Genomic DNA, 22,500 nt, shown 5'->3' with positions numbered 1-22,500 from the left:
TGGTGGGCTCTGAACCCTGCTGTGGTGGGCTCTGAACCCTGCTGTGGTGGGCTCTGAACCCTGCTGTGGTGGGCTCTGAACCCTGCTGTGGTGGGCTCTGAACCCTGCTGTGGTGGGCTCTGAACCCTGCTGGGTTAGGGTTAGGGAAGATTATAAATAGGTCTGTAGTTTACCAATAGGTCGGGATCTAGATGAGGCTTTTTCAGAAGAGGTTTAATGACGTCATGTTTGAAGGACGTGGAACATAAACACTTTCTACTGAAGTATTTATTATATTAAGAATAGGGTCTATAATTAGGGGGAGAATGTCTTTGAGGAGCTTGGAATGGGGTCTAGGACACAAGTGGAGCTTTTAGAGGACATAAGGGCTGAAGTTATCTCTGAACCTTTCTATTGTTACTGATGGAAAAGTTGTGAGTCAACATTTCCAGTCTATGAATACTTGTATGGACACTGAATTTCCCCGGGCCCCTGGAAAACCCCCGCTCCAACGTAGTTCCTCAAAAACACTACAAAATATACCATGTAATATCTTTTGTATTAAATTGCCTTCATGAAGCATCATATTGCTAATAGCTGTGTTTTGTGCAGTCACATGAGACAAATACTCAGGTTATAAGAGACATAAGTGTATTTTACACCGGCTGTGACAACATGACACTTGAACACTGAACAGAGCACTTGTTTAGCACAAAGATGCAGGACAGTGTTTGACCCTCGCTAATGGCCACTGCTTGGACATTTAAAGACTTTTTATGACTTTGAGTTACGAGACGTCACATGTTGCAGACGCTGCACATGCTCTTGCCTCTCGCTGATAGAGAATCATGAAAAACAGAACATACAATTAAAAAGTAAAAGGGTTGAGAGCTGAAGAAGACAGAAGTTGCTGACACTTAAAATGTAGTCTTTTGTGGACATTTCCATCTGCTCTTCCTCGTCCACACGCCCTCTGCACCGGACGCACCCTCTGCACCGGACACGCCCTCTGCACCGGACGCACCCTCTGCACCGGACGCACCCTCTGCACCGGACACGCCCTCTGCACCGGACGCACCCTCTGCACCGGACGCACCCTCTGCACCGGACACGCCCTCTGCACCGGACACGCCCTCTGCACCGGACACGCCCTCTGCACCGGATAGGTCCTCTGCACCGGATAGGCCCTCTGCACCGGACACGCCCTCTGCACCGGACACGCCCTCTGCACCAGGCACGCCCTCTGCACCGGACACGCCCTCTGCACCGGACACGCCCTCTGCACCGGATAGGTCCTCTGCACCGGATAGGCCCTCTGCACCGGACACGCCCTCTGCACCGGACACGCCCTCTGCACCAGGCACGCCCTCTGCACCGGACACGCCCTCTGCACCGGACACGCCCTCTGCACCGGAAACGCCCTCTGCACCGGACACGCCCTCTGCACCGGACACGCCCTCTGCACCGGACACCCCCTCTGCACCGGGCACGCCCTCTGCACCGGACACCCCCTCTGCACCGGACACCCCCTCTGCACCGGGCACGCCCTCTGCACCGGACACCCCCTCTGCACCGGACACGCCCTCTGCACCGGACACGCCCTCTGCCCTCAAAGCGTTCAAGGACTTGGATTTTGTGTCTAATCCTAAAATATAACACCCGGACAGTTGGAAATGAGGCTCGTTAAAACTGTCTGCAGTAGGCTAACGTTTATTAGCATAGCCACTAGCATTAGCCAGCTGTTAACGACCTGAAACAAACAGCTCCGCCTCAGTCTGGAGTGACCTCTGTAAGTCCACTGGTCCCTCCTGACCACAGTTCTGGACAAACAGGGTCTCTGGGGATGTTACAGAAGAGACAGAATCCTTTGTTTTCAGACTTTTTGTTGGCGGGGCCCACAGTGAGCATGCGGTTTTGTCCTCAAGATGGCAGGATTACTTCAAACCCATGAATATTGCTTGTAACATGAATGATGCATCAGTAATATTGTTGCTAGGCGACGTATGATTATGTTGGTGATGTTTTTTGTGCAGGGTTCTGCAGTCAGCCACACCAGTAAGTCCCACAAGAAGCTGGTCCGAGTGATCTGGAAAGCCCCCCTGAACCCCCCAGCACAAGTTCAGGTCCTGTGAGTACATGACACTATTTTTATACTGTCTTAGTATAATGTTAAAATTACATTTTAAAGGAGACATACCATGCTTCTTTTTTACTGGTACTTATCTATAACTTAGGTAAATCATCTTCTTACATTTTGTTCGTTATCAAATGCTAAGCTCATTTGTAAGGGCTTAATAATAGACATTGGTCCAATAACTTCATGTTTCCAAACTAGAGGACATTTCACTGCAGCAGCAGATTATTTATATATTTTTTTTTTTAGTGGCTATGCGTAAATTTAGAACCACTCAGAATCTTAAAGGAATAATGGATGTTTTTTCGCCAATTTGAGAACTCCCCCGTGCACATGCCACTCCCCTGTGCACATGCCACTCCCCCGTGCGGAAGCAGAGAAAAGCCTCACGACTACACGTGCGTTTGTTTATTAGTGTGACGGATCGCATCATCGCTCGTCTCCGTAGATTTCCGTCTCTTCTTCGCTCGAACTGTCTTTTTCCGTCTTCATTTTGTCCTGTACACTGAGGGAACTATATTATGATAGATCCATGAGCTTAGACACAAGGAAACATGCTGCTCTCCTGGGGACGAGCCGACGAGGCTCAGCAGGTGAACGAGGCTCTGCAGGTGAACCAGGCTCTGCAGGTGAACCAGGCTCTGCAGGTGAGCGAGGCTCTGCAGGTGAACGAGGCTCTGCAGGTGAACCAGGCTCTGCAGGTGAACGAGGCTCTGCAGGTGAACGAGGCTCTGCAGGTGAACGAGGCTCTGCAAGTGAACCAGGCTCTGCAGGTGAACGAGGCTCTGCAGGTGAACCAGGCTCTGCAGGTGAACCAGGCTCTGCAGGTGAACGAGGCTCTGCAGGTGAACGAGGCTCTGCAGGTGAACCAGGCTCTGCAGGTGAGCGAGGCTCTGCAGGTGAACGAGGCTCTGCAAGTGAACCAGGCTCTGCAGGTGAACCAGGCTCTGCAGGTGAACCAGGCTCTGCAGGTGAGCGAGGCTCTGCAGGTGAACAAGGCTCTGCAGGTGAACCAGGCTCTGCAGGTGAACCAGGCTCTGCGGGTGAACGAGGCTCTGCAGGTGAACGAGGCTCTGCAGGTGAACCAGGCTCTGCAGGTGAGCGAGGCTCTGCAAGTGAACCAGGCTCTGCAGGTGAACCAGGCTCTGCAGGTGAACCAGGCTCTGCAGGTGAACCAGGCTCTGCAGGTGAACCAGGCTCTGCAGGTGAACCAGGCTCTGCAGGTGAACGAGGCTCTGCAGGTGAACCAGGCTCTGCAGGTGAACCAGGCTCTGCAGGTGAGCGAGGCTCTGCAGGTGAACGAGGCTCTGCAGGTGAACCAGGCTCTGCAGGTGAGCGAGGCTCTGCAGGTGAACGAGGCTCTGCAGGTGAACCAGGCTCTGCAGGTGAACCAGGCTCTGCAGGTGAGCGAGGCTCTGCAGGTGAACCAGGCTCTGCAGGTGAACCAGGCTCTGCAGGTGAACGAGGCTCTGCAAGTGAACCAGGCTCTGCAGGTGAACCAGGCTCTGCAGGTGAACCAGGCTCTGCAGGTGAACCAGGCTCTGCAGGTGAGCGAGGCTCTGCAGGTGAACGAGGCTCTGCAGGTGAGCAGTAGGTGCGTCCTATGATTGATACGTGGCAGGACTAATCTGCAGTCCACGCCACAAGGAAATGAGACTCAGATTTGGGCCAAACAATCCTCCATTATTCCTTTAAAGTCCAGGGATGTGGGCGGGGATAGGGGGTAGGTTTCTGAGCACATGCCAGATGAATTGACTCAAACATGCAGGAACAATCAAAATACAACTGATGACGAGGAAGCACTGCTGTGACAATGTTAAAACATCATTATCATTCGCAAACCCCAAAACTCCAGTGACATTCACAGTCCAAAATGAGCTGACACAGCAATGTAAGCAAAGGGTTAAAAAAGCGCACTTGTTTGTGTTGTTTGTGTTGTTTGTGTTGTTTGTGTCTGCTTACAGTTTATTAGCAGAAGAACTAAACTAAAATGAGATACTCTTTTATCTATCTGTTGTTGTTCTTCTTCTATTAAGATTTGAAGGTGGTTTCAATGGTAAATCGTGCATGACCGCCACCACCTGTTACCATTAGTTCTTGATTCTAGTATTTACAATGATTTTTGTGATTAATCCCTCCAAAATCCCCTTTCCATTTCCTTTCAAATAAGATTCAGCCCAATTCCCTTCATCTTCTTCTGTCGGTTTATGCCCTTCATTCAGTTGATGGTTTCTTTATTTATTCCATCTTCCAGTGTCACTGTTGTCTCTCACTATGATATATACTGGGTGAGAATCCCAGGACCAATCATCACACAGCATGGAGTGACTCCCTGCCCCCCTGAGCCAACACCGTCCTCAGCCCCGCCTCCAAAGACCACTCCCTCTGTTCTGCCTGGTCCAGTGAGTTATCCACATCCTTAATACTGTTCATTAAAGCAACTTTCTGTGCTTTTAACTGTGATTTAAGGTTCATTTCATTTTCATATCATTTCATTGCTTAAGACAATGTCTGGGAAATGTATTTTTATAGATTTGTCCCATTGCAAAGATCATTTTGTCTTATTTGAGCCCAGTTTGTGGCAGTTTCATTCTTTGAGATCAGTTTCTTTGTGATTGGATTTTTTGGTACTGGCAAAATTACCTATTATTATTCCAAAAGTATCCATCCACTGGTTTCATTGTAAGAGTTTTATGTCCAAGATACTGTACATACTTCAAATTCAAGTGGGATGATCGTGTTGAAAATAATTAATTAATATAGCCGCAAGCGGCAATGATCGGTCCTCGCTACGCCGCCGCCACGCCGCAATAGGAGGGGGCGCTAACGCGCCCCAATTGTCCTTTTATTACGTCTACTGCTGAATCTGTGACGCTGTCACATCTTCTCCCCTTTGTTTTACCATCAAAAAGCAATTTTATTTTGAATTCTTGGCAAAATGTGCGGCTTTGCCGCACAGACACCGTGACTCTTAGAATAAAAATGTGGATAACTTTTGATGGTCCACCCCTGAAGATGAGTCTCACCAAATTTCAGGTTAATATGTCTAACGCCCTAAGAGGAGTTCGTGAAAGTCTAAAGTGTAAACATGTTCTGGCGATTTCCCCATTGGAATAACATGGAAGGTTTCGGTCATCGTTACGGCAACGCCATAACAATTATGACATGGGTCTCATTGACTTTTTTGATGGGGATGCCAAAATTGAGTTGTGTGTCAAATTTCATATAATTTCGCAAAACTAAATATTTAACCTCCATATAAAATCTGTAGGGGGCGCTGTGGCTCCAAATTAATTTATTTCACTTCAAGTAGGTTTAGGGCAAAGAGTTTAACAACTGATTCTAATTTGACGCAATTCGGACTTTATCTGCGCAAACGGCAGAAATGTTAAATTTGGGAGATTTCTGAAATTCTTGCTACAGTTTGCGGCTTCGCCGCACAGAGACCGTGACAGGTATCAATGTCATTTGAATAACTTTTGATGTCCCACTCCTCAGTAGCATTTTCACCAAATTTCAGCTTTTTAGGGCCAACGCCCTGGGAGGAGTTCGTAAAAGTACGACGTTTGGAAAAACTCCGAAGTTATGTTTAGCCATTTTTGAAGCAATATGGCCGACATTAATATTTTTTACTTCTCTTGTCACCATCTACCTCTGCGCCAAATTTCATGATTCTACGATCAGATTTTTTTTGGGTCATTTCCCATCTCTCAATGCATTTTTGGTACATTTGGGGGCGCTGACGCGCCAATTTTTTTATTTTAGAAAAGGGAAATAGCCAGAATGTAGAGAGGCACGATTTTTAGAGGTGTGAACATTTTTGTGACTTTTCGTCAATGTTCACTGGGTGAAAAATGGGGGGGTTGGTCCCGAGAAGAAGAAGAAGAAGAAGAAGAAGAAGAAGAAGAAGAAAGAATAATATTCCGATGCGAAAACAATGTTTCCCATTTTTCAAATATCATAAACTATACATTTTCGGAAAGTGCTTGCGCTTTCCTACCTCATGGTGTGGGTCCCTGGTCACTGACGGGTACTTTCGTTTATTTTGAGTGGGCTCCGCCCACTTTGTGTTTCTGGCCCTCTATACAGTAATAATGTTCAATTTTTGCATTACATGCTTATATGCACGGAACATGCAAGAGACGGGGAACGTATTCGTGAGCTACTTGGCGCAAATGAGTGCTTTATATGGGGATGACGACCGCTTCGCGGTCGTCATCTCAATGTAAAGTGCTCGTTTAGTGTGCACTTTTGCACGGGCTTCGCCCGTTTACAACGGTAATGTTCCATTTTCCTACTACTAATTAGTATGCACGGGGCGTGCATGAGTGAAGGAGTGCGTTAGTGAGTGCTTCGCACGGCCTTACGAGATTAATAGGCCTCTCGACAGCTTGTGGCGCTCGGGCCTAAATATAGTCCTAAAGCACATGATAATGACGGGCCCCTGGCAGTCGGTCCCTATGAATAATGTGCACTTTGAGTACAAACGTGCAGCTAAATCATGAGTAATGCTCATGCTCTTTTCAGTTCAGCTTGGAGGGGTGTGGCCAGTCTAAGTCCTGCCTCCTGGACCCGCCCGGCTGTGACCCTGCCCATGACGCTAACTGTTTCTACCTGTCTGCCTCCACCCAAGGGCCTCCAGAGAAACGGGTACTCTACCGTCTCACACACACACACACACACACACACATACATGTGTGTGTATATGTATATATTTATATATTAGGGCTGGGTATTGCCAAGACCCTCGCGATACGATACGTATCCCGATACATTTTTGAAAAAAGGGTCTTAAAAATCTACCAAATCGGTGGTGTTTTTACTCTGAATAAGAAAATGTCTGAAAGTTCATGTTTAAGATAAGATATGCCATTATTGTCCACACATGGGGAAATTTTTGTAAAAGGAGCGTTGCAGCAGGCGCCAGCGCCGGAAGTTAGATATGTTTATCCACAAAGCACTTATTTATAAATCCATTCTGCTCTAATAACTTCATAAATCCAACTAACTGATCCAAATAGAAATATGAGGAACACATTCTAGTAAAGTAGTGCATGTTTCATGGTCTGAACCTGCTGCAGCAGCATCTTCTGCCCAGAGGAGCTTCTGATCAGGTCCACAGCTCCTTCTCACCTCGACCGAGAGGAGCGCAGCACAAACAGCAGATCAAAAGTACTATTCCACCTGGTTTAAAGCCTACGGGCCACAAAAATCCCAAAAAAAATAAAAATAATAATATATATTTTTTTTAAAATATCGATACTGTGACTCGTATCGATACGCGTATCGATATGGAGTCCGTGACGATATATCGCCATATCGATATTTTGAACACAGCCCATATATATATATATATATATATATATATATATATGTATATGTATATATATATATATACATATATATATATATATATATATATATGTATATATATATATATATATATATATATATATGTATATGTATATATATATATATATATATATATATATATGTATATGTATATATATATATATATATATATATATATATATATATGTATATGTATATATATATATATATATATATATATATATTGTATACTCATGTTGATGTTTTTGTCAGTCCGTAGTGTTCGAGCTGAGTGGGCCAGCAGAGGGGTACATCGCTTTTGCCCTGTCCTGGGACACGTGGATGGTAAGTCGAAAAGATTTGGATAGAAGTGAACTGTACTGACCAGTTTAGGGACCTTGAGAAGTAACAGCTTCCAAAGCGGTCATACTTTGGCTCACAACGGTCATACTTTGGCTCACAAGACTCTTTTGAGCGAGATGGTTGGACAAGAGAGAACACTGACTCTCGGCAAAAAGCAGATACAAACAAACAAATCATTTGTCTCCAAACTCTGACTTGATCTTGTGATAAAGCGCTGTGTTTCCACTGATGCTAACTTATATGTGGAGCCTTAGCAACACAAAGCTAGCAAAGCAGGTTAGCAACAGCCGTTTCCTGTTTATGGCCGCACGGCACTCGCTTTGTTAAGAGCCACAATCTGATATTTCCAGGTCATAAAGCGTCTGACATGATCCAAAGCCAAAGACATAAAGAGAGGTTCAAATGCGGCGTAGAGGCTTTGAGAGAAGTCAAAGAAATGAGGCAAAACTGTTCCTGTGCACGCTCGCTTTGAAAGGGTTAGCCAATCAGAGATTACGCTCTAGTGACGTGCACGACCCGGAAGAAGACCTAAAACAAACCTGCAACGATAAAAAAAATCTTTAAGACTCTTGGAGCAAATAATGATATTCACTAAACTCTGCTCAGCTCTGAAGTATCTGCAGGTCCCTGACGGGCCCCGGGGCCCATCGCCTCCGTTTTTGGACTTTGTAAAGTTAATAAACCAAAGCCACTCTCTCAACCTGGTCCGCCACCACGAGAAAAGCAACACTGAACAATTCCTCCACTGAGCATGTGCGCTGGACGCCTCGGACACGCGTCTGCTGGTGAGTGCATCTTTTGGACGTGCGTCCGAGGCGTCTGCCTTCAAATGTACAGGCGTCCAATTCCTGCATCGGGCGCGAATTTGACGCACTATGAGGGAGCTCCCGGCCAACTCATTTGACCACTTTTATCCACGATCTTGTCCTATCGGTCATTACCTAAAGACTTTGCCAATAAAAGAACCATTCCAAAGGGCTCTAAACTGAACCGGTCTTGGAGGCCAGAGCCAGTCTGAACGTGGCTTTTTATTAGCTCCTCCCTGGGGTCTTGGGTGTATGCGAGCTCTTGCCAGGGGCTACTTGGAATGGGATCAGACTCAAAAGAAAATGGTGTTGGCAAGAAGATGTAATAGGTATAATTGGAAATAAAAAAAATTGTGAGCACATGTTTATTACTCTTTATTACTCCAGTATAATAACAAATGAATAATTACACAACAATAGTTAAATAAGATGTGTTCTGTTTCTTAAAAAACTATGCTCAAGTAAATATAACTGATGAGACATGACCATAACCTGATTATGACCAATAATAATCACCATGTGTGAGGATGCCATGGAGGAGAAGACGCGTCCATCTGAATATGGTTTGTGTGTGTGTTTCCAGGGTGACGATGACGTGTACCTGTGTGTGAACGCAGACGGCAGGGTGTCAGTGGAGGCAGCCATCTTGAGAGGACGGACACATCCAGAAGAGCAGACTCAGGTGATGGAGACTGGACTTCACACTCGCTCTCAAGGCTCGAACAGGACAAACAAAAACTCTCATCATTGATCATTCATGCACCGTAGAAGAGTGTCATTGTGTGTTCTTGTAGTCAGGTCTGCACTCTGTCTCCTGGAGGAGCGTTGACGGAATCATCCAGTGCCGCTTCAGTCGCCCCATCAAACCGACCAATCAGGAGTCAGAGCGCTTTGATCTGGAGCAGGAGTACTTCCTGTTTGTGGCCAGTGGAGCGGCCCACAGAGGTGCACACTCACTTTACTGCACCCAGCTCTTATCAGGGTTTATGGGTTTCATTTTATGCTCTAAGGAATTATAATCATTTATGACAGACTATACATAACAGAACATTGTAAACCCTTCACAGGCAATTTTGTTCTTTTTATTACTAATCCTATCAAATTGCACATGCAAAGTTTCACTTTAAACTTTAAACTCTGATGGGATCGAACAGGTTGGAATTTCAATATATAAATATAGTCTTTCTGGTAAAATAGCGCCAACATTACACCTAAAACTGCACAACTGAACTTACTGTGCCAGCTCCAGACGTGTCATCACACATTTTCAGAGTTTTCACTTAGCCTTATGAGATTTTAAGACACTCAAAATAAAAACCTGGTCCACTGCACTTTTGTTTCCTTTTTAATAGAGATAAGTCAATATTTGAATTCATTAGTGTGTCTCCAGCTCAGAACATGCTGGGCAGTGGCTCATTCCCTGGGAACAGTTTAATCTGTCGGTGTGATTCCTCATTCGTCCAGCAGGGTTCCACCGTGTCATCTGGACTCTGGTTTTTGATAAAACAAAACGGTTTGATTCTGATCAAGAGTCATTCTCAATCTGAAAATCGAGTCTGGGAAGTCAGATATTCATCCTCATGATAAAGAACGTTTTTGGTTTCACTTGAGACTGCTCCCTCTGTGTACTATCAGTACTAGCAGTACTATCAGTACTATTAGTACTGTTTCTCAAGACGTTGTTTTAAAACAGTGGGACCATAAAGAGCTGACTTGAACCGGTCGGAGGATTTGTGCTGTTAAACAAGTCCCACTGTTTCAAATAACACAATCACTCTTTACGCTGAAAATCAAACCCCTAAAAAGGACCTGAACGCTGGGAGTGATCAGAGTTTGAATCTCCTTCACTGTGATTCTCCCCGAGGGTTCGACTTTCTCCTAAAGGATCTTGTGGTTTTGCTGCAGAAGGAGGGACTAAGGACAGGGGACGCTGGGACATTATACATTTGCTAATTTCCCATGAACATTGTTTAATCTGTTTTGACCGTCGCCCTTCGAGGAAACTGCTGTTGTGAGTTTGGGCGTTACAAAAGTAAATGGAATTGAATTGAATTAAATTAAATCCATTTTGTATTTTTATCATGGGTTTTCAGACCAGGCTGTGTTTGCTAATGTGTGCACTTTGGTGACTGTAGCTCCATAAACATGCTCTAAATGCAGGCTGCTCGCTGCTCGCTGCTGGCTGCTCGCTGCTCAGCCTAAAGTCTAAATCGCTCACAGAGACAGGTCAGAATTCTCAGGTAGAATTCACTGTTAAACTGTCAGATTTGTTGACCTGATTTATGGCTCATATCTCTGTCATTTCTGGGCCTGAAACATATGAAACAAAAACTGGTACAAAGTTCAACATCTTAGTTTATCTCCCCTTTGTAATTCGCTTTGCTTCCAGTAGATGGAGTGCTCTTTAAAGCAGAATTAAGTTTCTATGGCGATAGAGCTCCCTCTGCAGTTCCTTGTGAAAAGACATTGTCAAAAAATACTCTTTTTTTTTTTTCTTTATCATAAGAAGACAGTATATTCACACAAAAAACATGTCACATTGGCAAACATTCAAGAGCCAGGGTTTCTCAGGAGAGTTGTCTTTGGGGCGATGTCTGCAAATGACAGCAGCAGAGACGATGGAGATGATCGTGGACTTCAGGAAAGTCACAACCCCCCAACTCACTATCACAGACTCCACCATCTCCACTGTGGACTCCCTCCACTTCCTCTGCTCCACCATCACCAGGACCTCAAGTGGGAGGAGCCACCATCAGCTCCTCATCAACAGCAGAGGATGTACTTCCTGCAGCTGAGATGATGGTGCAGTTCTACACGGCCATCATTGAGTCCATCCTCACCTCCTCCATCACCTCCTCCATCACCTCCTCCAACACCTCCTCCATCACCTCCTCCATCACCGTGTGGTACGCTGGAGCCACAGTCAGGGACAAACAGAGACTATAGCGCCCTCTGCTGAGAAGGTGATCTGCTACAGACTTCATCTCTGCAGGACCTGTACGTCTCCAGGACTCTGGGACGAGCAGGTCTGATCACAGCCGACCCTTCTCACCCTGGACACGGACTATTTGAGCCACTCCCCTCAGGCAGGAGGCCACTCCCCTCAGGCAGGAGGCCACTCCCCTCAAGCAGGAGGCCACTCCCCTCTGGCAGGAGGACACTCCCCTCAGGCAGGAGGACACTCCCCTCAGGCAGGAGGACACTCCCCTCAGGCAGGAGGACACTCCCCTCAGGACCAGAACCTCCTCCACTAGAACACTTTCTTTCCTCTGCTGTTGGACTCATGAACACTTCTTAAACACTGTCACTTTAACCATCATTTAATCACTCACTGTTCACTTTCTGCACTACATCTGTAAATTCAACTGTAAATTTGTGTACAGCCTATTTTTATTTTTATCCTATAGCAGATTTAAATTGTTTCTCTTTTTGACTTATATTGGTTGTTTTGCACCAAATCACCAAGACAAGTTCCTTTGGTGATTCAGTGCTTGTTAATTGACAATGGTAATAAACCTTTTCTGATTCTGATTCTGGACACTTCAAACAGCCCAAATCTACATATTTAACCATCACAGGGACCCACAAAGATAGACAATCAGGTAAAAGTGTTCCTTAAAGAGCCTCATGAGACATAATGCAGAATGTGTCACGTGCTGTGATCTGTCCTCTGTGTGTCAGGGCGGATCAGCAGACACAGCCAGCAGCCGTTGGTTTCAGAGCACAGAGTCCGCCTGACCGGGACTCCCATCATCCTCCGGGGCAGCCATGGGCCTACCCTTCTCAAGGTGCATGGTGGGTAATGCAGTGTTAGACATGAAATTAGAACTAGACAGATTTCACAAATCAGTCATTTCTCTCAGACCGATCTCATTTCACACGACTGGAGGTCAGATATTTCCACTTCAACAGTAAAGTTCAGGAGTATTAGGAGTGTTAGGAGTGTTAGGAGTATTAGGAGTATTAGGATTATTAGGAGTATTAGGAGTATTAGGATTATTAGGAGTGTTAGGAGTGTTAGGAGTATTAGGAGTATTAGGAGTATTAGGAGTATTAGGAGTATTAGGAGTATTAGGAGTATTAGGAGTGTTAGGAGTATTAGGAGTATTAGGAGTATTAGGAGTGTTAGGAGTATTAGGAGTATTAGGAGTATTAGGAGTATTAGGAGTGTTAGGAGTATTAGGAGTGTTAGGAGTATTAGGAGTATTAGGAGTATTAGGAGTATTAGGAGTATTAGGAGTATTAGGAATATTAGGAGTATTAGGAGTGTTAGGAGTATTAGGAGTATTAGGAGTATTAGGAGTATTAGGAATATTAGGAGTATTAGGAGTGTTAGGAGTATTAGGAGTATTAGGAGTATTAGGAGTATTAGGAGTGTTAGGAGTGTTAGGAGTGTTAGGAGTATTGGGAGTATTAGGAGTATTAGGAGTATTAGGAGTATTAGGAGTGTTAGGAGTATTAGGAGTATTAGGAGTATTAGGAGTATTAGGAGTGTTAGGAGTATTAGGAGTATTAGGAGTATTAGGAGTGTTAGGAGTATTAGGAGTATTAGGAGTGTTAGGAGTGTTAGGAGTATTAGGAGTATTAGGAGTATTAGGAGTATTAGGAGTATTAGGAGTGTAAGGAGTATTAGGAGTATTAGGAGTGTTAGGAGTGTTAGGAGTATTAGGAGTATTAGGAGTATTAGGAGTATTGGGAGTATTAGGAGTATTAGGAGTATTAGGAGTGTTAGGAGTGTTAGGAGTGTTAGGAGTATTAGGAGTATTAGGAGTATTAGGAGTGTTAGGAGTATTAGGAGTGTTAGGAGTATTAGGAGTGTTAGGAGTATTAGGAGTATTAGGAGTATTAGGAGTGTTAGGAGTATTAGGAGTATTAGGAGTATTAGGAGTATTAGGAGTGTTAGGAGTGTTAGGAGTATTAGGAGTATTAGGAGTGTTAGGAGTATTAGGAGTATTAGGAGTATTAGGAGTATTAGGAGTATTAGGAGTATTAGGAGTGTTAGGAGTGTTAGGAGTATTAGGAGTGTTAGGAGTATTAGGAGTATTAGGAGTATTAGGAGTGTTAGGAGTATTAGGAGTGTTAGGAGTGTTAGGAGTGTTAGGAGTATTAGGAGTGTTAGGAGTATTAGGAGTATTAGGAGTATTAGGAGTATTAGGAGTATTAGGAGTGTTAGGAGTATTAGGAGTGTTAGGAGTGTTAGGAGTATTAGGAGTGTTAGGAGTGTTAGGAGTATTAGGAGTGTTAGGAGTGTTAGGAGTGTTAGGAGTATTAGGAGAATTAGGAGTATTAGGAGTATTAGGAGTGTTAGGAGTATTAGGAGTATTAGGAGTGTTAGGATTATTAGGAGTGTTAGGAGTATTAGGAGTATTAGGAGTGTTAGGAGTATTAGGAGTATTAGGAGTGTTAGGAGTATTAGGAGTGTTAGGAGTATTAGGAGTGTTAGGAGTATTAGGAGTATTAGGAGTATTAGGAGTGTTAGGAGTATTAGGAGTATTAGGAGTATTAGGAGTATTAGGAGTGTTAGGAGTGTTAGGAGTATTAGGAGTATTAGGAGTGTTAGGAGTATTAGGAGTGTTAGGAGTATTAGGAGTGTTAGGAGTGTTAGGAGTGTTAGGAGTATTAGGAGTGTTAGGAGTGTTAGGAGTGTTAGGAGTATTAGGAGTATTAGGAGTATTAGGAGTATTAGGAGTATTAGTAGTGTTAGGAGTGTTAGGAGTGTTAGGAGTATTAGGAGTGTTAGGAGTGTTAGGAGTATTAGGAGTGTTAGGAGTGTTAGGAGTGTTAGGAGTATTAGGAGTATTAGGAGTATTAGGAGTATTAGGAGTATTAGGAGTATTAGGAGTATTAGGAGTATTAGGAGTATTAGGAGTGTTAGGAGTATTAGGAGTGTTAGGAGTGTTAGGAGTGTTAGGAGTGTTAGGAGTGTTAGGAGTATTAGGAGTGTTAGGAGTGTTAGGAGTGTTAGGAGTATTAGGAGAATTAGGAGTATTAGGAGTATTAGGAGTGTTAGGAGTATTAGGAGTATTAGGAGTGTTAGGATTATTAGGAGTGTTAGGAGTATTAGGAGTATTAGGAGTGTTAGGAGTATTAGGAGTGTTAGGAGTATAAGGAGTATTAGGAGTGTTAAGAGTGTTAGGAGTATTAGGAGTATTAGGAGTATTGGGAGTATTGGGAGTATTAGGAGTATTAGGAGTGTTAGGAGTGTTAGGAGTATTAGGAGTATTAGGAGTATTAGGAGTGTTAGGAGTATTAGGAGTATTAGGAGTATTAGGAGTGTTAGGAGTATTAGGAATATTAGGAGTATTAGGAGTATTAGGAGTATTAGGAGTGTTAGGAGTATTAGGAGTATTAGGAGTGTTAGGAGTATTAGGAGTGTTAGGAGTATTGGGAGTATTGGGAGTATTAGGAGTATTGGGAGTATTAGGAGTATTAGGAGTGTTAGGAGTGTTAGGAGTGTTAGGAGTATTAGGGGTGTTAGGAGTATTAGGAGTATTAGGAGTGTTAGGAGTATTAGGAGTATTAGGAGTATTAGGAGTGTTAGGAGTATTAGGAGTATTAGGAGTGTTAGGAGTATTAGGAATATTAGGAGTATTAGGAGTGTTAGGAGTGTTAGGAGTATTAGGAGTATTAGGAGTATTAGGAGTATTAGGAGTATTAGGAGTGTTAGGAGTATTAGGAGTATTAGGAGTGTTAGGAGTATTAGGAGTATTAGGAGTGTTAGGAGTGTTAGGAGTATTAGGAGTGTTAGGAGTGTTAGGAGTGTTAGGAGTATTAGGAGTATTAGGAGTATTAGGAGTATTAGGAGTGTTAGGAGTATTAGGAGTGTTAGGAGTGTTAGGAGTGTTAGGAGTATTAGGAGTATTAGGAGTATTAGGAGTGTTAGGAGTATTAGGAGTGTTAGGAGTATTAGGAGTGTTAGGAGTATTAGGAGTATTAGGAGTATTAGGAGTGTTAGGAGTATTAGGAGTATTAGGAGTATTAGGAGTATTAGGAGTATTAGGAGTATTAGGAGTATTGGGAGTATTAGGAGTATTAGGAGTGTTAGGAGTATTAGGAGTGTTAGGAGTATTAGGAGTATTAGGAGTATTAGGAGTATTAGGAGTATTAGGAGTATTAGGAGTATTAGGAGTATTAGGAGTATTAGGAGTATTAGGAGTGTTAGGAGTGTTAGGAGTATTAGGAGTGTTAGGAGTATTAGGAGTATTAGGAGTATTAGGAGTGTTAGGAGTATTAGGAGTATTAGGAGTATTAGGAGTATTAGGAGTGTTAGGAGTGTTAGGAGTATTAGGAGTGTTAGGAGTGTTAGGAGTGTTAGGAGTATTAGGAGTATTAGGAGTATTAGGAGTATTAGGAGTGTTAGGAGTATTAGGAGTGTTAGGAGTGTTAGGAGTGTTAGGAGTATTAGGAGTGTTAGGAGTGTTAGGAGTATTAGGAGTATTAAGAGTATTAGGAGTATTAGGAGTGTTAGGAGTATTTGGAGTGTTAGGAGTGTTAGGAGTATTAGGAGTATTAGGAGTATTAGGAGTGTTAGGAGTGTTAGGAGTGTTAGGAGTGTTAGGAGTGTTAGGAGTTTTAGGAGTATTAGGAGTATTAGGAGTATTAGGAGTGTTAGGAGTGTTAGGAGTGTTAGGAGTATTAGGAGTATTAGGAGTATTAGGAGTATTAGGAGTGTTAGGAGTATTAGGAGTGTTAGGAGTATTAGGAGTATTAGGAGTATTAGGAGTGTTAGGAGTTTTAGGAGTGTTAGGAGTATTAGGAGTATTAGGAGTATTAGGAGTATTAGGAGTATTAGGAGTATTAGGAATATTAGGAGTATTAGGAGTGTTAGGAGTATTAGGAGTATTAGGAGTATTAGGAATATTAGGAGTATTAGGAGTGTTAGGAGTATTAGGAGTATTAGGAGTATTAGGAGTATTAGGAGTGTTAGGAGTGTTAGGAGTGTTAGGAGTATTGGGAGTATTAGGAGTATTAGGAGTATTAGGAGTATTAGGAGTATTAGGAATATTAGGAGTATTAGGAGTGTTAGGAGTATTAGGAGTATTAGGAGTATTAGGAGTGTTAGGAGTATTAGGAGTGTTAGGAGTATTAGGAGTATTAGGAGTATTAGGAGTGTTAGGAGTATTAGGAGTATTAGGAGTGTTAGGAGTGTTAGGAGTATTAGGAGTGTTAGGAGTGTTAGGAGTATTAGGAGTATTAGGAGTATTAGGAGTATTAGGAGTATTAGGAGTGTAAGGAGTATTAGGAGCGTTAGGAGCGTTAGGAGTGTTAGGAGTATTAGGAGTATTAGGAGTATTGGGAGTATTAGGAGTATTAGGAGTATTAGGAGTGTTAGGAGTGTTAGGAGTGTTAGGAGTATTAGGAGTATTAGGAGTATTAGGAGTGTTAGGAGTATTAGGAGTGTTAGGAGTATTAGGAGTGTTAGGAGTATTAGGAGTATTAGGAGTATTAGGAGTGTTAGGAGTATTAGGAGTATTAGGAGTATTAGGAGTATTAGGAGTGTTAGGAGTGTTAGGAGTATTAGGAGTATTAGGAGTGTTAGGAGTATTAGGAGTATTAGGAGTATTAGGAGTATTAGGAGTATTAGGAGTATTAGGAGTGTTAGGAGTGTTAGGAGTATTAGGAGTGTTAGGAGTATTAGGAGTATTAGGAGTATTAGGAGTGTTAGGAGTATTAGGAGTATTAGGAGTATTAGGAGTATTAGGAGTGTTAGGAGTGTTAGGAGTATTAGGAGTGTTAGGAGTGTTAGGAGTGTTAGGAGTATTAGGAGTATTAGGAGTATTAGGAGTATTAGGAGTGTTAGGAGTATTAGGAGTGTTAGGAGTGTTAGGAGTGTTAGGAGTATTAGGAGTGTTAGGAGTGTTAGGAGTATTAGGAGTATTAAGAGTATTAGGAGTATTAGGAGTGTTAGGAGTATTAGGAGTGTTAGGAGTGTTAGGAGTATTAGGAGTATTAGGAGTATTAGGAGTGTTAGGAGTATTAGGAGTGTTAGGAGTATTAGGAGTATTAGGAGTATTAGGAGTATTAGGAGTGTTAGGAGTATTAGCAGTGTTAGGAGTATTAGGAGTGTTAGGAGTGTTAGGAGTGTTAGGAGTATTAGGAGTGTTAGGAGTGTTAGGAGTGTTAGGAGTATTAGGAGTATTAGGAGTATTAGGAGTGTTAGGAGTATTAGGAGTGTTAGGAGTGTTAGGAGTGTTAGGAGTATTAGGAGTGTTAGGAGTGTTAGGAGTATTAGGAGTGTTAGGAGTGTTAGGAGTGTTAGGAGTATTAGGAGTATTAGGAGTATTAGGAGTATTAGGAGTATTAGGAGTGTTAGGAGTATTAGGAGTATTAGGAGTGTTAGGATTATTAGGAGTGTTAGGAGTATTAGGAGTGTTAGGAGTGTTAGGAGTATTAGGAGTATTAGGAGTATTGGGAGTATTGGGAGTATTAGGAGTATTAGGAGTGTTAGGAGTGTTAGGAGTATTAGGAGTATTAGGAGTATTAGGAGTGTTAGGAGTATTAGGAGTATTAGGAGTATTAGGAGTGTTAGGAGTATTAGGAATATTAGGAGTATTAGGAGTATTAGGAGTATTAGGAGTGTTAGGAGTATTAGGAGTATTAGGAGTGTTAGGAGTATTAGGAGTGTTAGGAGTATTGGGAGTATTGGGAGTATTAGGAGTATTAGGAGTATTAGGAGTATTAGGAGTGTTAGGAGTGTTAGGAGTGTTAGGAGTATTAGGAGTGTTAGGAGTATTAGGAGTATTAGGAGTGTTAGGAGTATTAGGAGTATTAGGAGTGTTAGGAGTGTTAGGAGTATTAGGAGTATTAGGAGTGTTAGGAGTATTAGGAGTATTAGGAGTATTAGGAGTGTTAGGAGTGTTAGGAGTATTAGGAGTATTAGGAGTATTAGGAGTATTAGGAGTGTTAGGAGTATTAGGAGTATTAGGAGTGTTAGGAGTATTAGGAGTATTAGGAGTGTTAGGAGTGTTAGGAGTATTAGGAGTATTAGGAGTATTAGGAGTGTTAGGAGTATTAGGAGTGTTAGGAGTGTTAGGAGTGTTAGGAGTATTAGGAGTGTTAGGAGTGTTAGGAGTGTTAGGAGTATTAGGAGTATTAGGAGTATTAGGAGTGTTAGGAGTATTAGGAGTGTTAGGAGTGTTAGGAGTATTAGGAGTATTAGGAGTATTAGGAGTGTTAGGAGTGTTAGGAGTGTTAGGAGTATTAGGAGTATTAGGAGTATTAGGAGTATTAGGAGTGTTAGGAGTGTTAGGAGTATTAGGAGTATTAGGAGTATTAGGAGTGTTAGGAGTATTAGGAGTGTTAGGAGTGTTAGGAGTGTTAGGAGTGTTAGGAGTATTAGGAGTATTAGGAGTATTAGGAGTATTAGGAGTGTTAGGAGTGTTAGGAGTGTTAGGAGTATTAGGAGTGTTAGGAGTGTTAGGAGTGTTAGGAGTATTAGGAGTATTAGGAGTATTAGGAGTATTAGGAGTATTAGGAGTGTTAGGAGTATTAGGAGTGTTAGGAGTGTTAGGAGTGTTAGGAGTATTAGGAGTATTAGGAGTATTAGGAGTATTAGGAGTGTTAGGAGTATTAGGAGTGTTAGGAGTATTAGGAGTGTTAGGAGTGTTAGGAGTGTTAGGAGTATTAGGAGTGTTAGGAGTGTTAGGAGTGTTAGGAGTATTAGGAGTATTAGGAGTATTAGGAGTATTAGGAGTGTTAGGAGTATTAGGAGTGTTAGGAGTGTTAGGAGTGTTAGGAGTATTAGGAGTGTTAGGAGTGTTAGGAGTATTAGGAGTGTTAGGAGTGTTAGGAGTGTTAGGAGTATTAGGAGTATTAGGAGTATTAGGAGTATTAGGAGTATTAGGAGTGTTAGGAGTATTAGGAGTGTTAGGATTATTAGGAGTGTTAGGAGTATTAGGAGTATTAGGAGTGTTAGGAGTATTAGGAGTGTTAGGAGTATTAGGAGTATTAGGAGTATTAGGAATATTAGGAGTATTAGGAGTATTAGGAGTATTAGGAGTGTTAGGAGTATTAGGAGTATTAGGAGTGTTAGGAGTATTAGGAGTGTTAGGAGTATTAGGAGTATTAGGAGTATTAGGAATATTAGGAGTATTAGGAGTATTAGGAGTATTAGGAGTGTTAGGAGTATTAGGAGTATTAGGAGTGTTAGGAGTATTAGGAGTATTAGGAGTATTAGGAATATTAGGAGTATTAGGAGTATTAGGAGTATTAGGAGTGTTAGGAGTATTAGGAGTATTAGGAGTATTAGGAGTATTAGGAATATTAGGAGTATTAGGAGTATTAGGAGTATTAGGAGTATTAGGAATATTAGGAGTATTAGGAGTATTAGGAGTATTAGGAGTATTAGGAATATTAGGAGTATTAGGAGTATTAGGAGTGTTAGGAGTGTTAGGAGTATTAGGAGTATTAGGAGTGTTAGGAGTATTAGGAGTGTTAGGAGTATTAGGAGTATTAGGAGTATTAGGAATATTAGGAGTATTAGGAGTATTAGGAGTATTAGGAGTGTTAGGAGTATTAGGAGTATTAGGAGTGTTAGGAGTATTAGGAGTGTTAGGAGTGTTAGGAGTGTTAGGAGTATTAGGAGTGTTAGGAGTGTTAGGAGTATTAGGAGTGTTAGGAGTGTTAGGAGTGTTAGGAGTATTAGGAGTATTAGGAGTATTAGGAGTATTAGGAGTATTAGGAGTGTTAGGAGTATTAGGAGTGTTAGGATTATTAGGAGTGTTAGGAGTATTAGGAGTATTAGGAGTGTTAGGAGTATTAGGAGTGTTAGGAGTATTAGGAGTATTAGGAGTATTAGGAGTGTTAGGAGTATTAGGAGTGTTAGGAGTGTTAGGAGTGTTAGGAGTATTAGGAGTGTTAGGAGTATTAGGAGTATTAGGAGTGTTAGGAGTATTAGGAGTATTAGGAGTATTAGGAGTATTAGGAGTGTTAGGAGTATTAGGAGTATTGGGAGTATTAGGAGTATTAGGAGTATTAGGAGTGTTAGGAGTGTTAGGAGTGTTAGGAGTATTAGGAGTGTTAGGAGTATTAGGAGTATTAGGAGTGTTAGGAGTATTAGGAGTATTAGGAGTATTAGGAGTGTTAGGAGTATTAGGAGTATTAGGAGTGTTAGGAGTGTTAGGAGTATTAGGAGTATTAGGAGTATTAGGAGTATTAGGAGTATTAGGAGTATTAGGAGTACGCAGTAATGGCCCCTGACAGACAAGAGCCACTTTGACAGCCAGAGCAGCCAGTGTTCACTGCAGTGAAAGCAGAAAGTGTGCGGCTGTGGGTTTTATTTTGAAAATCTGGTCACCCTGGACCCCCAGGTCGGGACTGCCAGGGGGGTGCAGCCTTAAATAAGCCTTTTCACCAGATGCAGTGGTAAATGTAAAGTCCCATCTTTATGAATATCGCGTCAGTTAAAATTCCTATTAAAAATAATTGTGCTTTCCTAAAATGTGGTACTTCCTTGGACGCCCCTCTCTTGTTTCCTGTAGGAGCCCTGATGCTGTTAGCATGGATGCTAACAGGCAGCGTGGGCACGTTTATGGCCAGTTTCTACAAAAATGACTGGACTTCTCGTACGCTGTGTGGTCAGAAGGTGTGGTTCCAGGCAACACACTCGCTCGGACAGGGGACAGGGGACAGGGGAAAGAGCGCTGACTGACCGCCATGTTGTGTGTAGGTTCACCGGGGCCTCATGGTGCTGACGGTAGCTCTGACCGTGGTGGGGTTTGGTCTGCCTTTTGTCTACAGGAGAGGCTGGAGCATGGTAGGCCTCCACCTACAGGACGCTGTATTCACACTTTAAAGGGCAAATGCTTTCAAACTAAGCTGGGCTCAAGTCAGAAGTTATGGTTGAATTTTCTATTGCAAATATTTGTATCTGGTTTATAGTTAAAAGTTCCTGATTTTTACAGCTTCAAAAGTGTGAAAACAGAAGTTGTTCATTCTAAACTGTAGCAGTGGCTGAACACATGACTCACAGGGTCTGCATGGGGTCTGCACGGGGGCTTCAGGTTGGGAAAGTGCATGAAGTTTGGAAAAACTGCTTAAAAATGCTTGAAATTTAACCTTGCCAATGGAATGTGGTCAGGGCAATCAGTGATTGGCCAATCAAATGTAAATTATCGTGTGTCACAACTATATGAATTGTTCTAGAATATATCCTAATAAGCCCCTCACCACTCTCCTCTGCTGCTGAAGCTTGGCTGAACTCACTGTGTCTTTTAGCCTCTACAGGCCGCTGAGCAGTACTGCAGGAAGCGTGGTTCTTCTTCTCCTGCAGCTGCTCAGTCTGTGGGCGTGTTCAGAGGCCGTTCATGCTCCGCCCTCTAACATGAGCTTTAGAACCAGAGACAGCAGCTTCTTTTAGAGCTCTGCACATGTGCTCTGAGGACCACAGCCTCACATGGATCTGTGCTCCAACCACACTGAAGAAACCTGTGACTGAGCATGTGCAGAGAAGTGAAGCCCTAATTGAGCATGTGCAGAAGAGAAGTGAAGCCCTAACTGAGCATGTGCAGAGGAGAAGTGAAGCCCTAACTGAGCATGTGCAGAGGAGAAGTGAAGCTCTAACTGAGCATGTGCAGAGGAGAAGATAAGCCCTAACTGAGCATGTGCAGAGGAGAAGTGAAGCCCTAACTGAGCATGTGCAGAGGAGAAGTGAAGCCCTAACTGAGCATGTGCAGAGGAGAAGTGAAGCCCTAACTGAGCATGTGCAGAGGAGAAGAGAAGCCCTAACTGAGCATGTGCAGAGGAGAAGTGAAGCTCTAACTGAGCATGTGCAGAGGAGAAGAGAAGCCCTAACTGAGCATGTGCAGAGAAGTAAAGCCCTAACTGAGCATGTGCAGAGGAGAAGAGAAGCCCTAACTGAGCATGTGCAGAGGAGAAGTGAAGCCCTAA

General features: G+C 42.8%; 1 protein-coding gene across 1 annotated transcript in view; it reads left to right on the top strand.

Annotated features, from left to right (window-relative positions):
- LOC140355875 (putative ferric-chelate reductase 1) overlaps positions 1–22,500 on the top strand; it is a 30,842-nt gene that overhangs the window by 6,315 nt on the left and 2,027 nt on the right. Inside the window, exons 3-11 of the mRNA XM_072440515.1 lie at positions 2,013–2,107; positions 4,368–4,515; positions 6,641–6,763; positions 7,718–7,789; positions 9,197–9,295; positions 9,408–9,558; positions 12,295–12,408; positions 21,093–21,208; positions 21,281–21,367. Coding sequence (XP_072296616.1) covers positions 2,013–2,107; positions 4,368–4,515; positions 6,641–6,763; positions 7,718–7,789; positions 9,197–9,295; positions 9,408–9,558; positions 12,295–12,408; positions 21,093–21,208; positions 21,281–21,367 — 1,005 coding nt within the window. The remainder of the gene's footprint in view (positions 1–2,012; positions 2,108–4,367; positions 4,516–6,640; positions 6,764–7,717; positions 7,790–9,196; positions 9,296–9,407; positions 9,559–12,294; positions 12,409–21,092; positions 21,209–21,280; positions 21,368–22,500) is intronic.

The sequence above is a fragment of the Eucyclogobius newberryi genome, unplaced genomic scaffold, assembly GCF_026437365.1.
Source record: "Eucyclogobius newberryi isolate DKJ021-1_F unplaced genomic scaffold, fEucNew1.0.hap1 SCAF_12, whole genome shotgun sequence".
In the NCBI taxonomy this organism is placed as follows: Eukaryota; Metazoa; Chordata; class Actinopteri; order Gobiiformes; family Gobiidae; genus Eucyclogobius; species Eucyclogobius newberryi.
The sequence above is the reverse complement of the archived record's forward strand: the minus strand, read 5'-3'. Positions and strand labels throughout refer to the sequence as shown.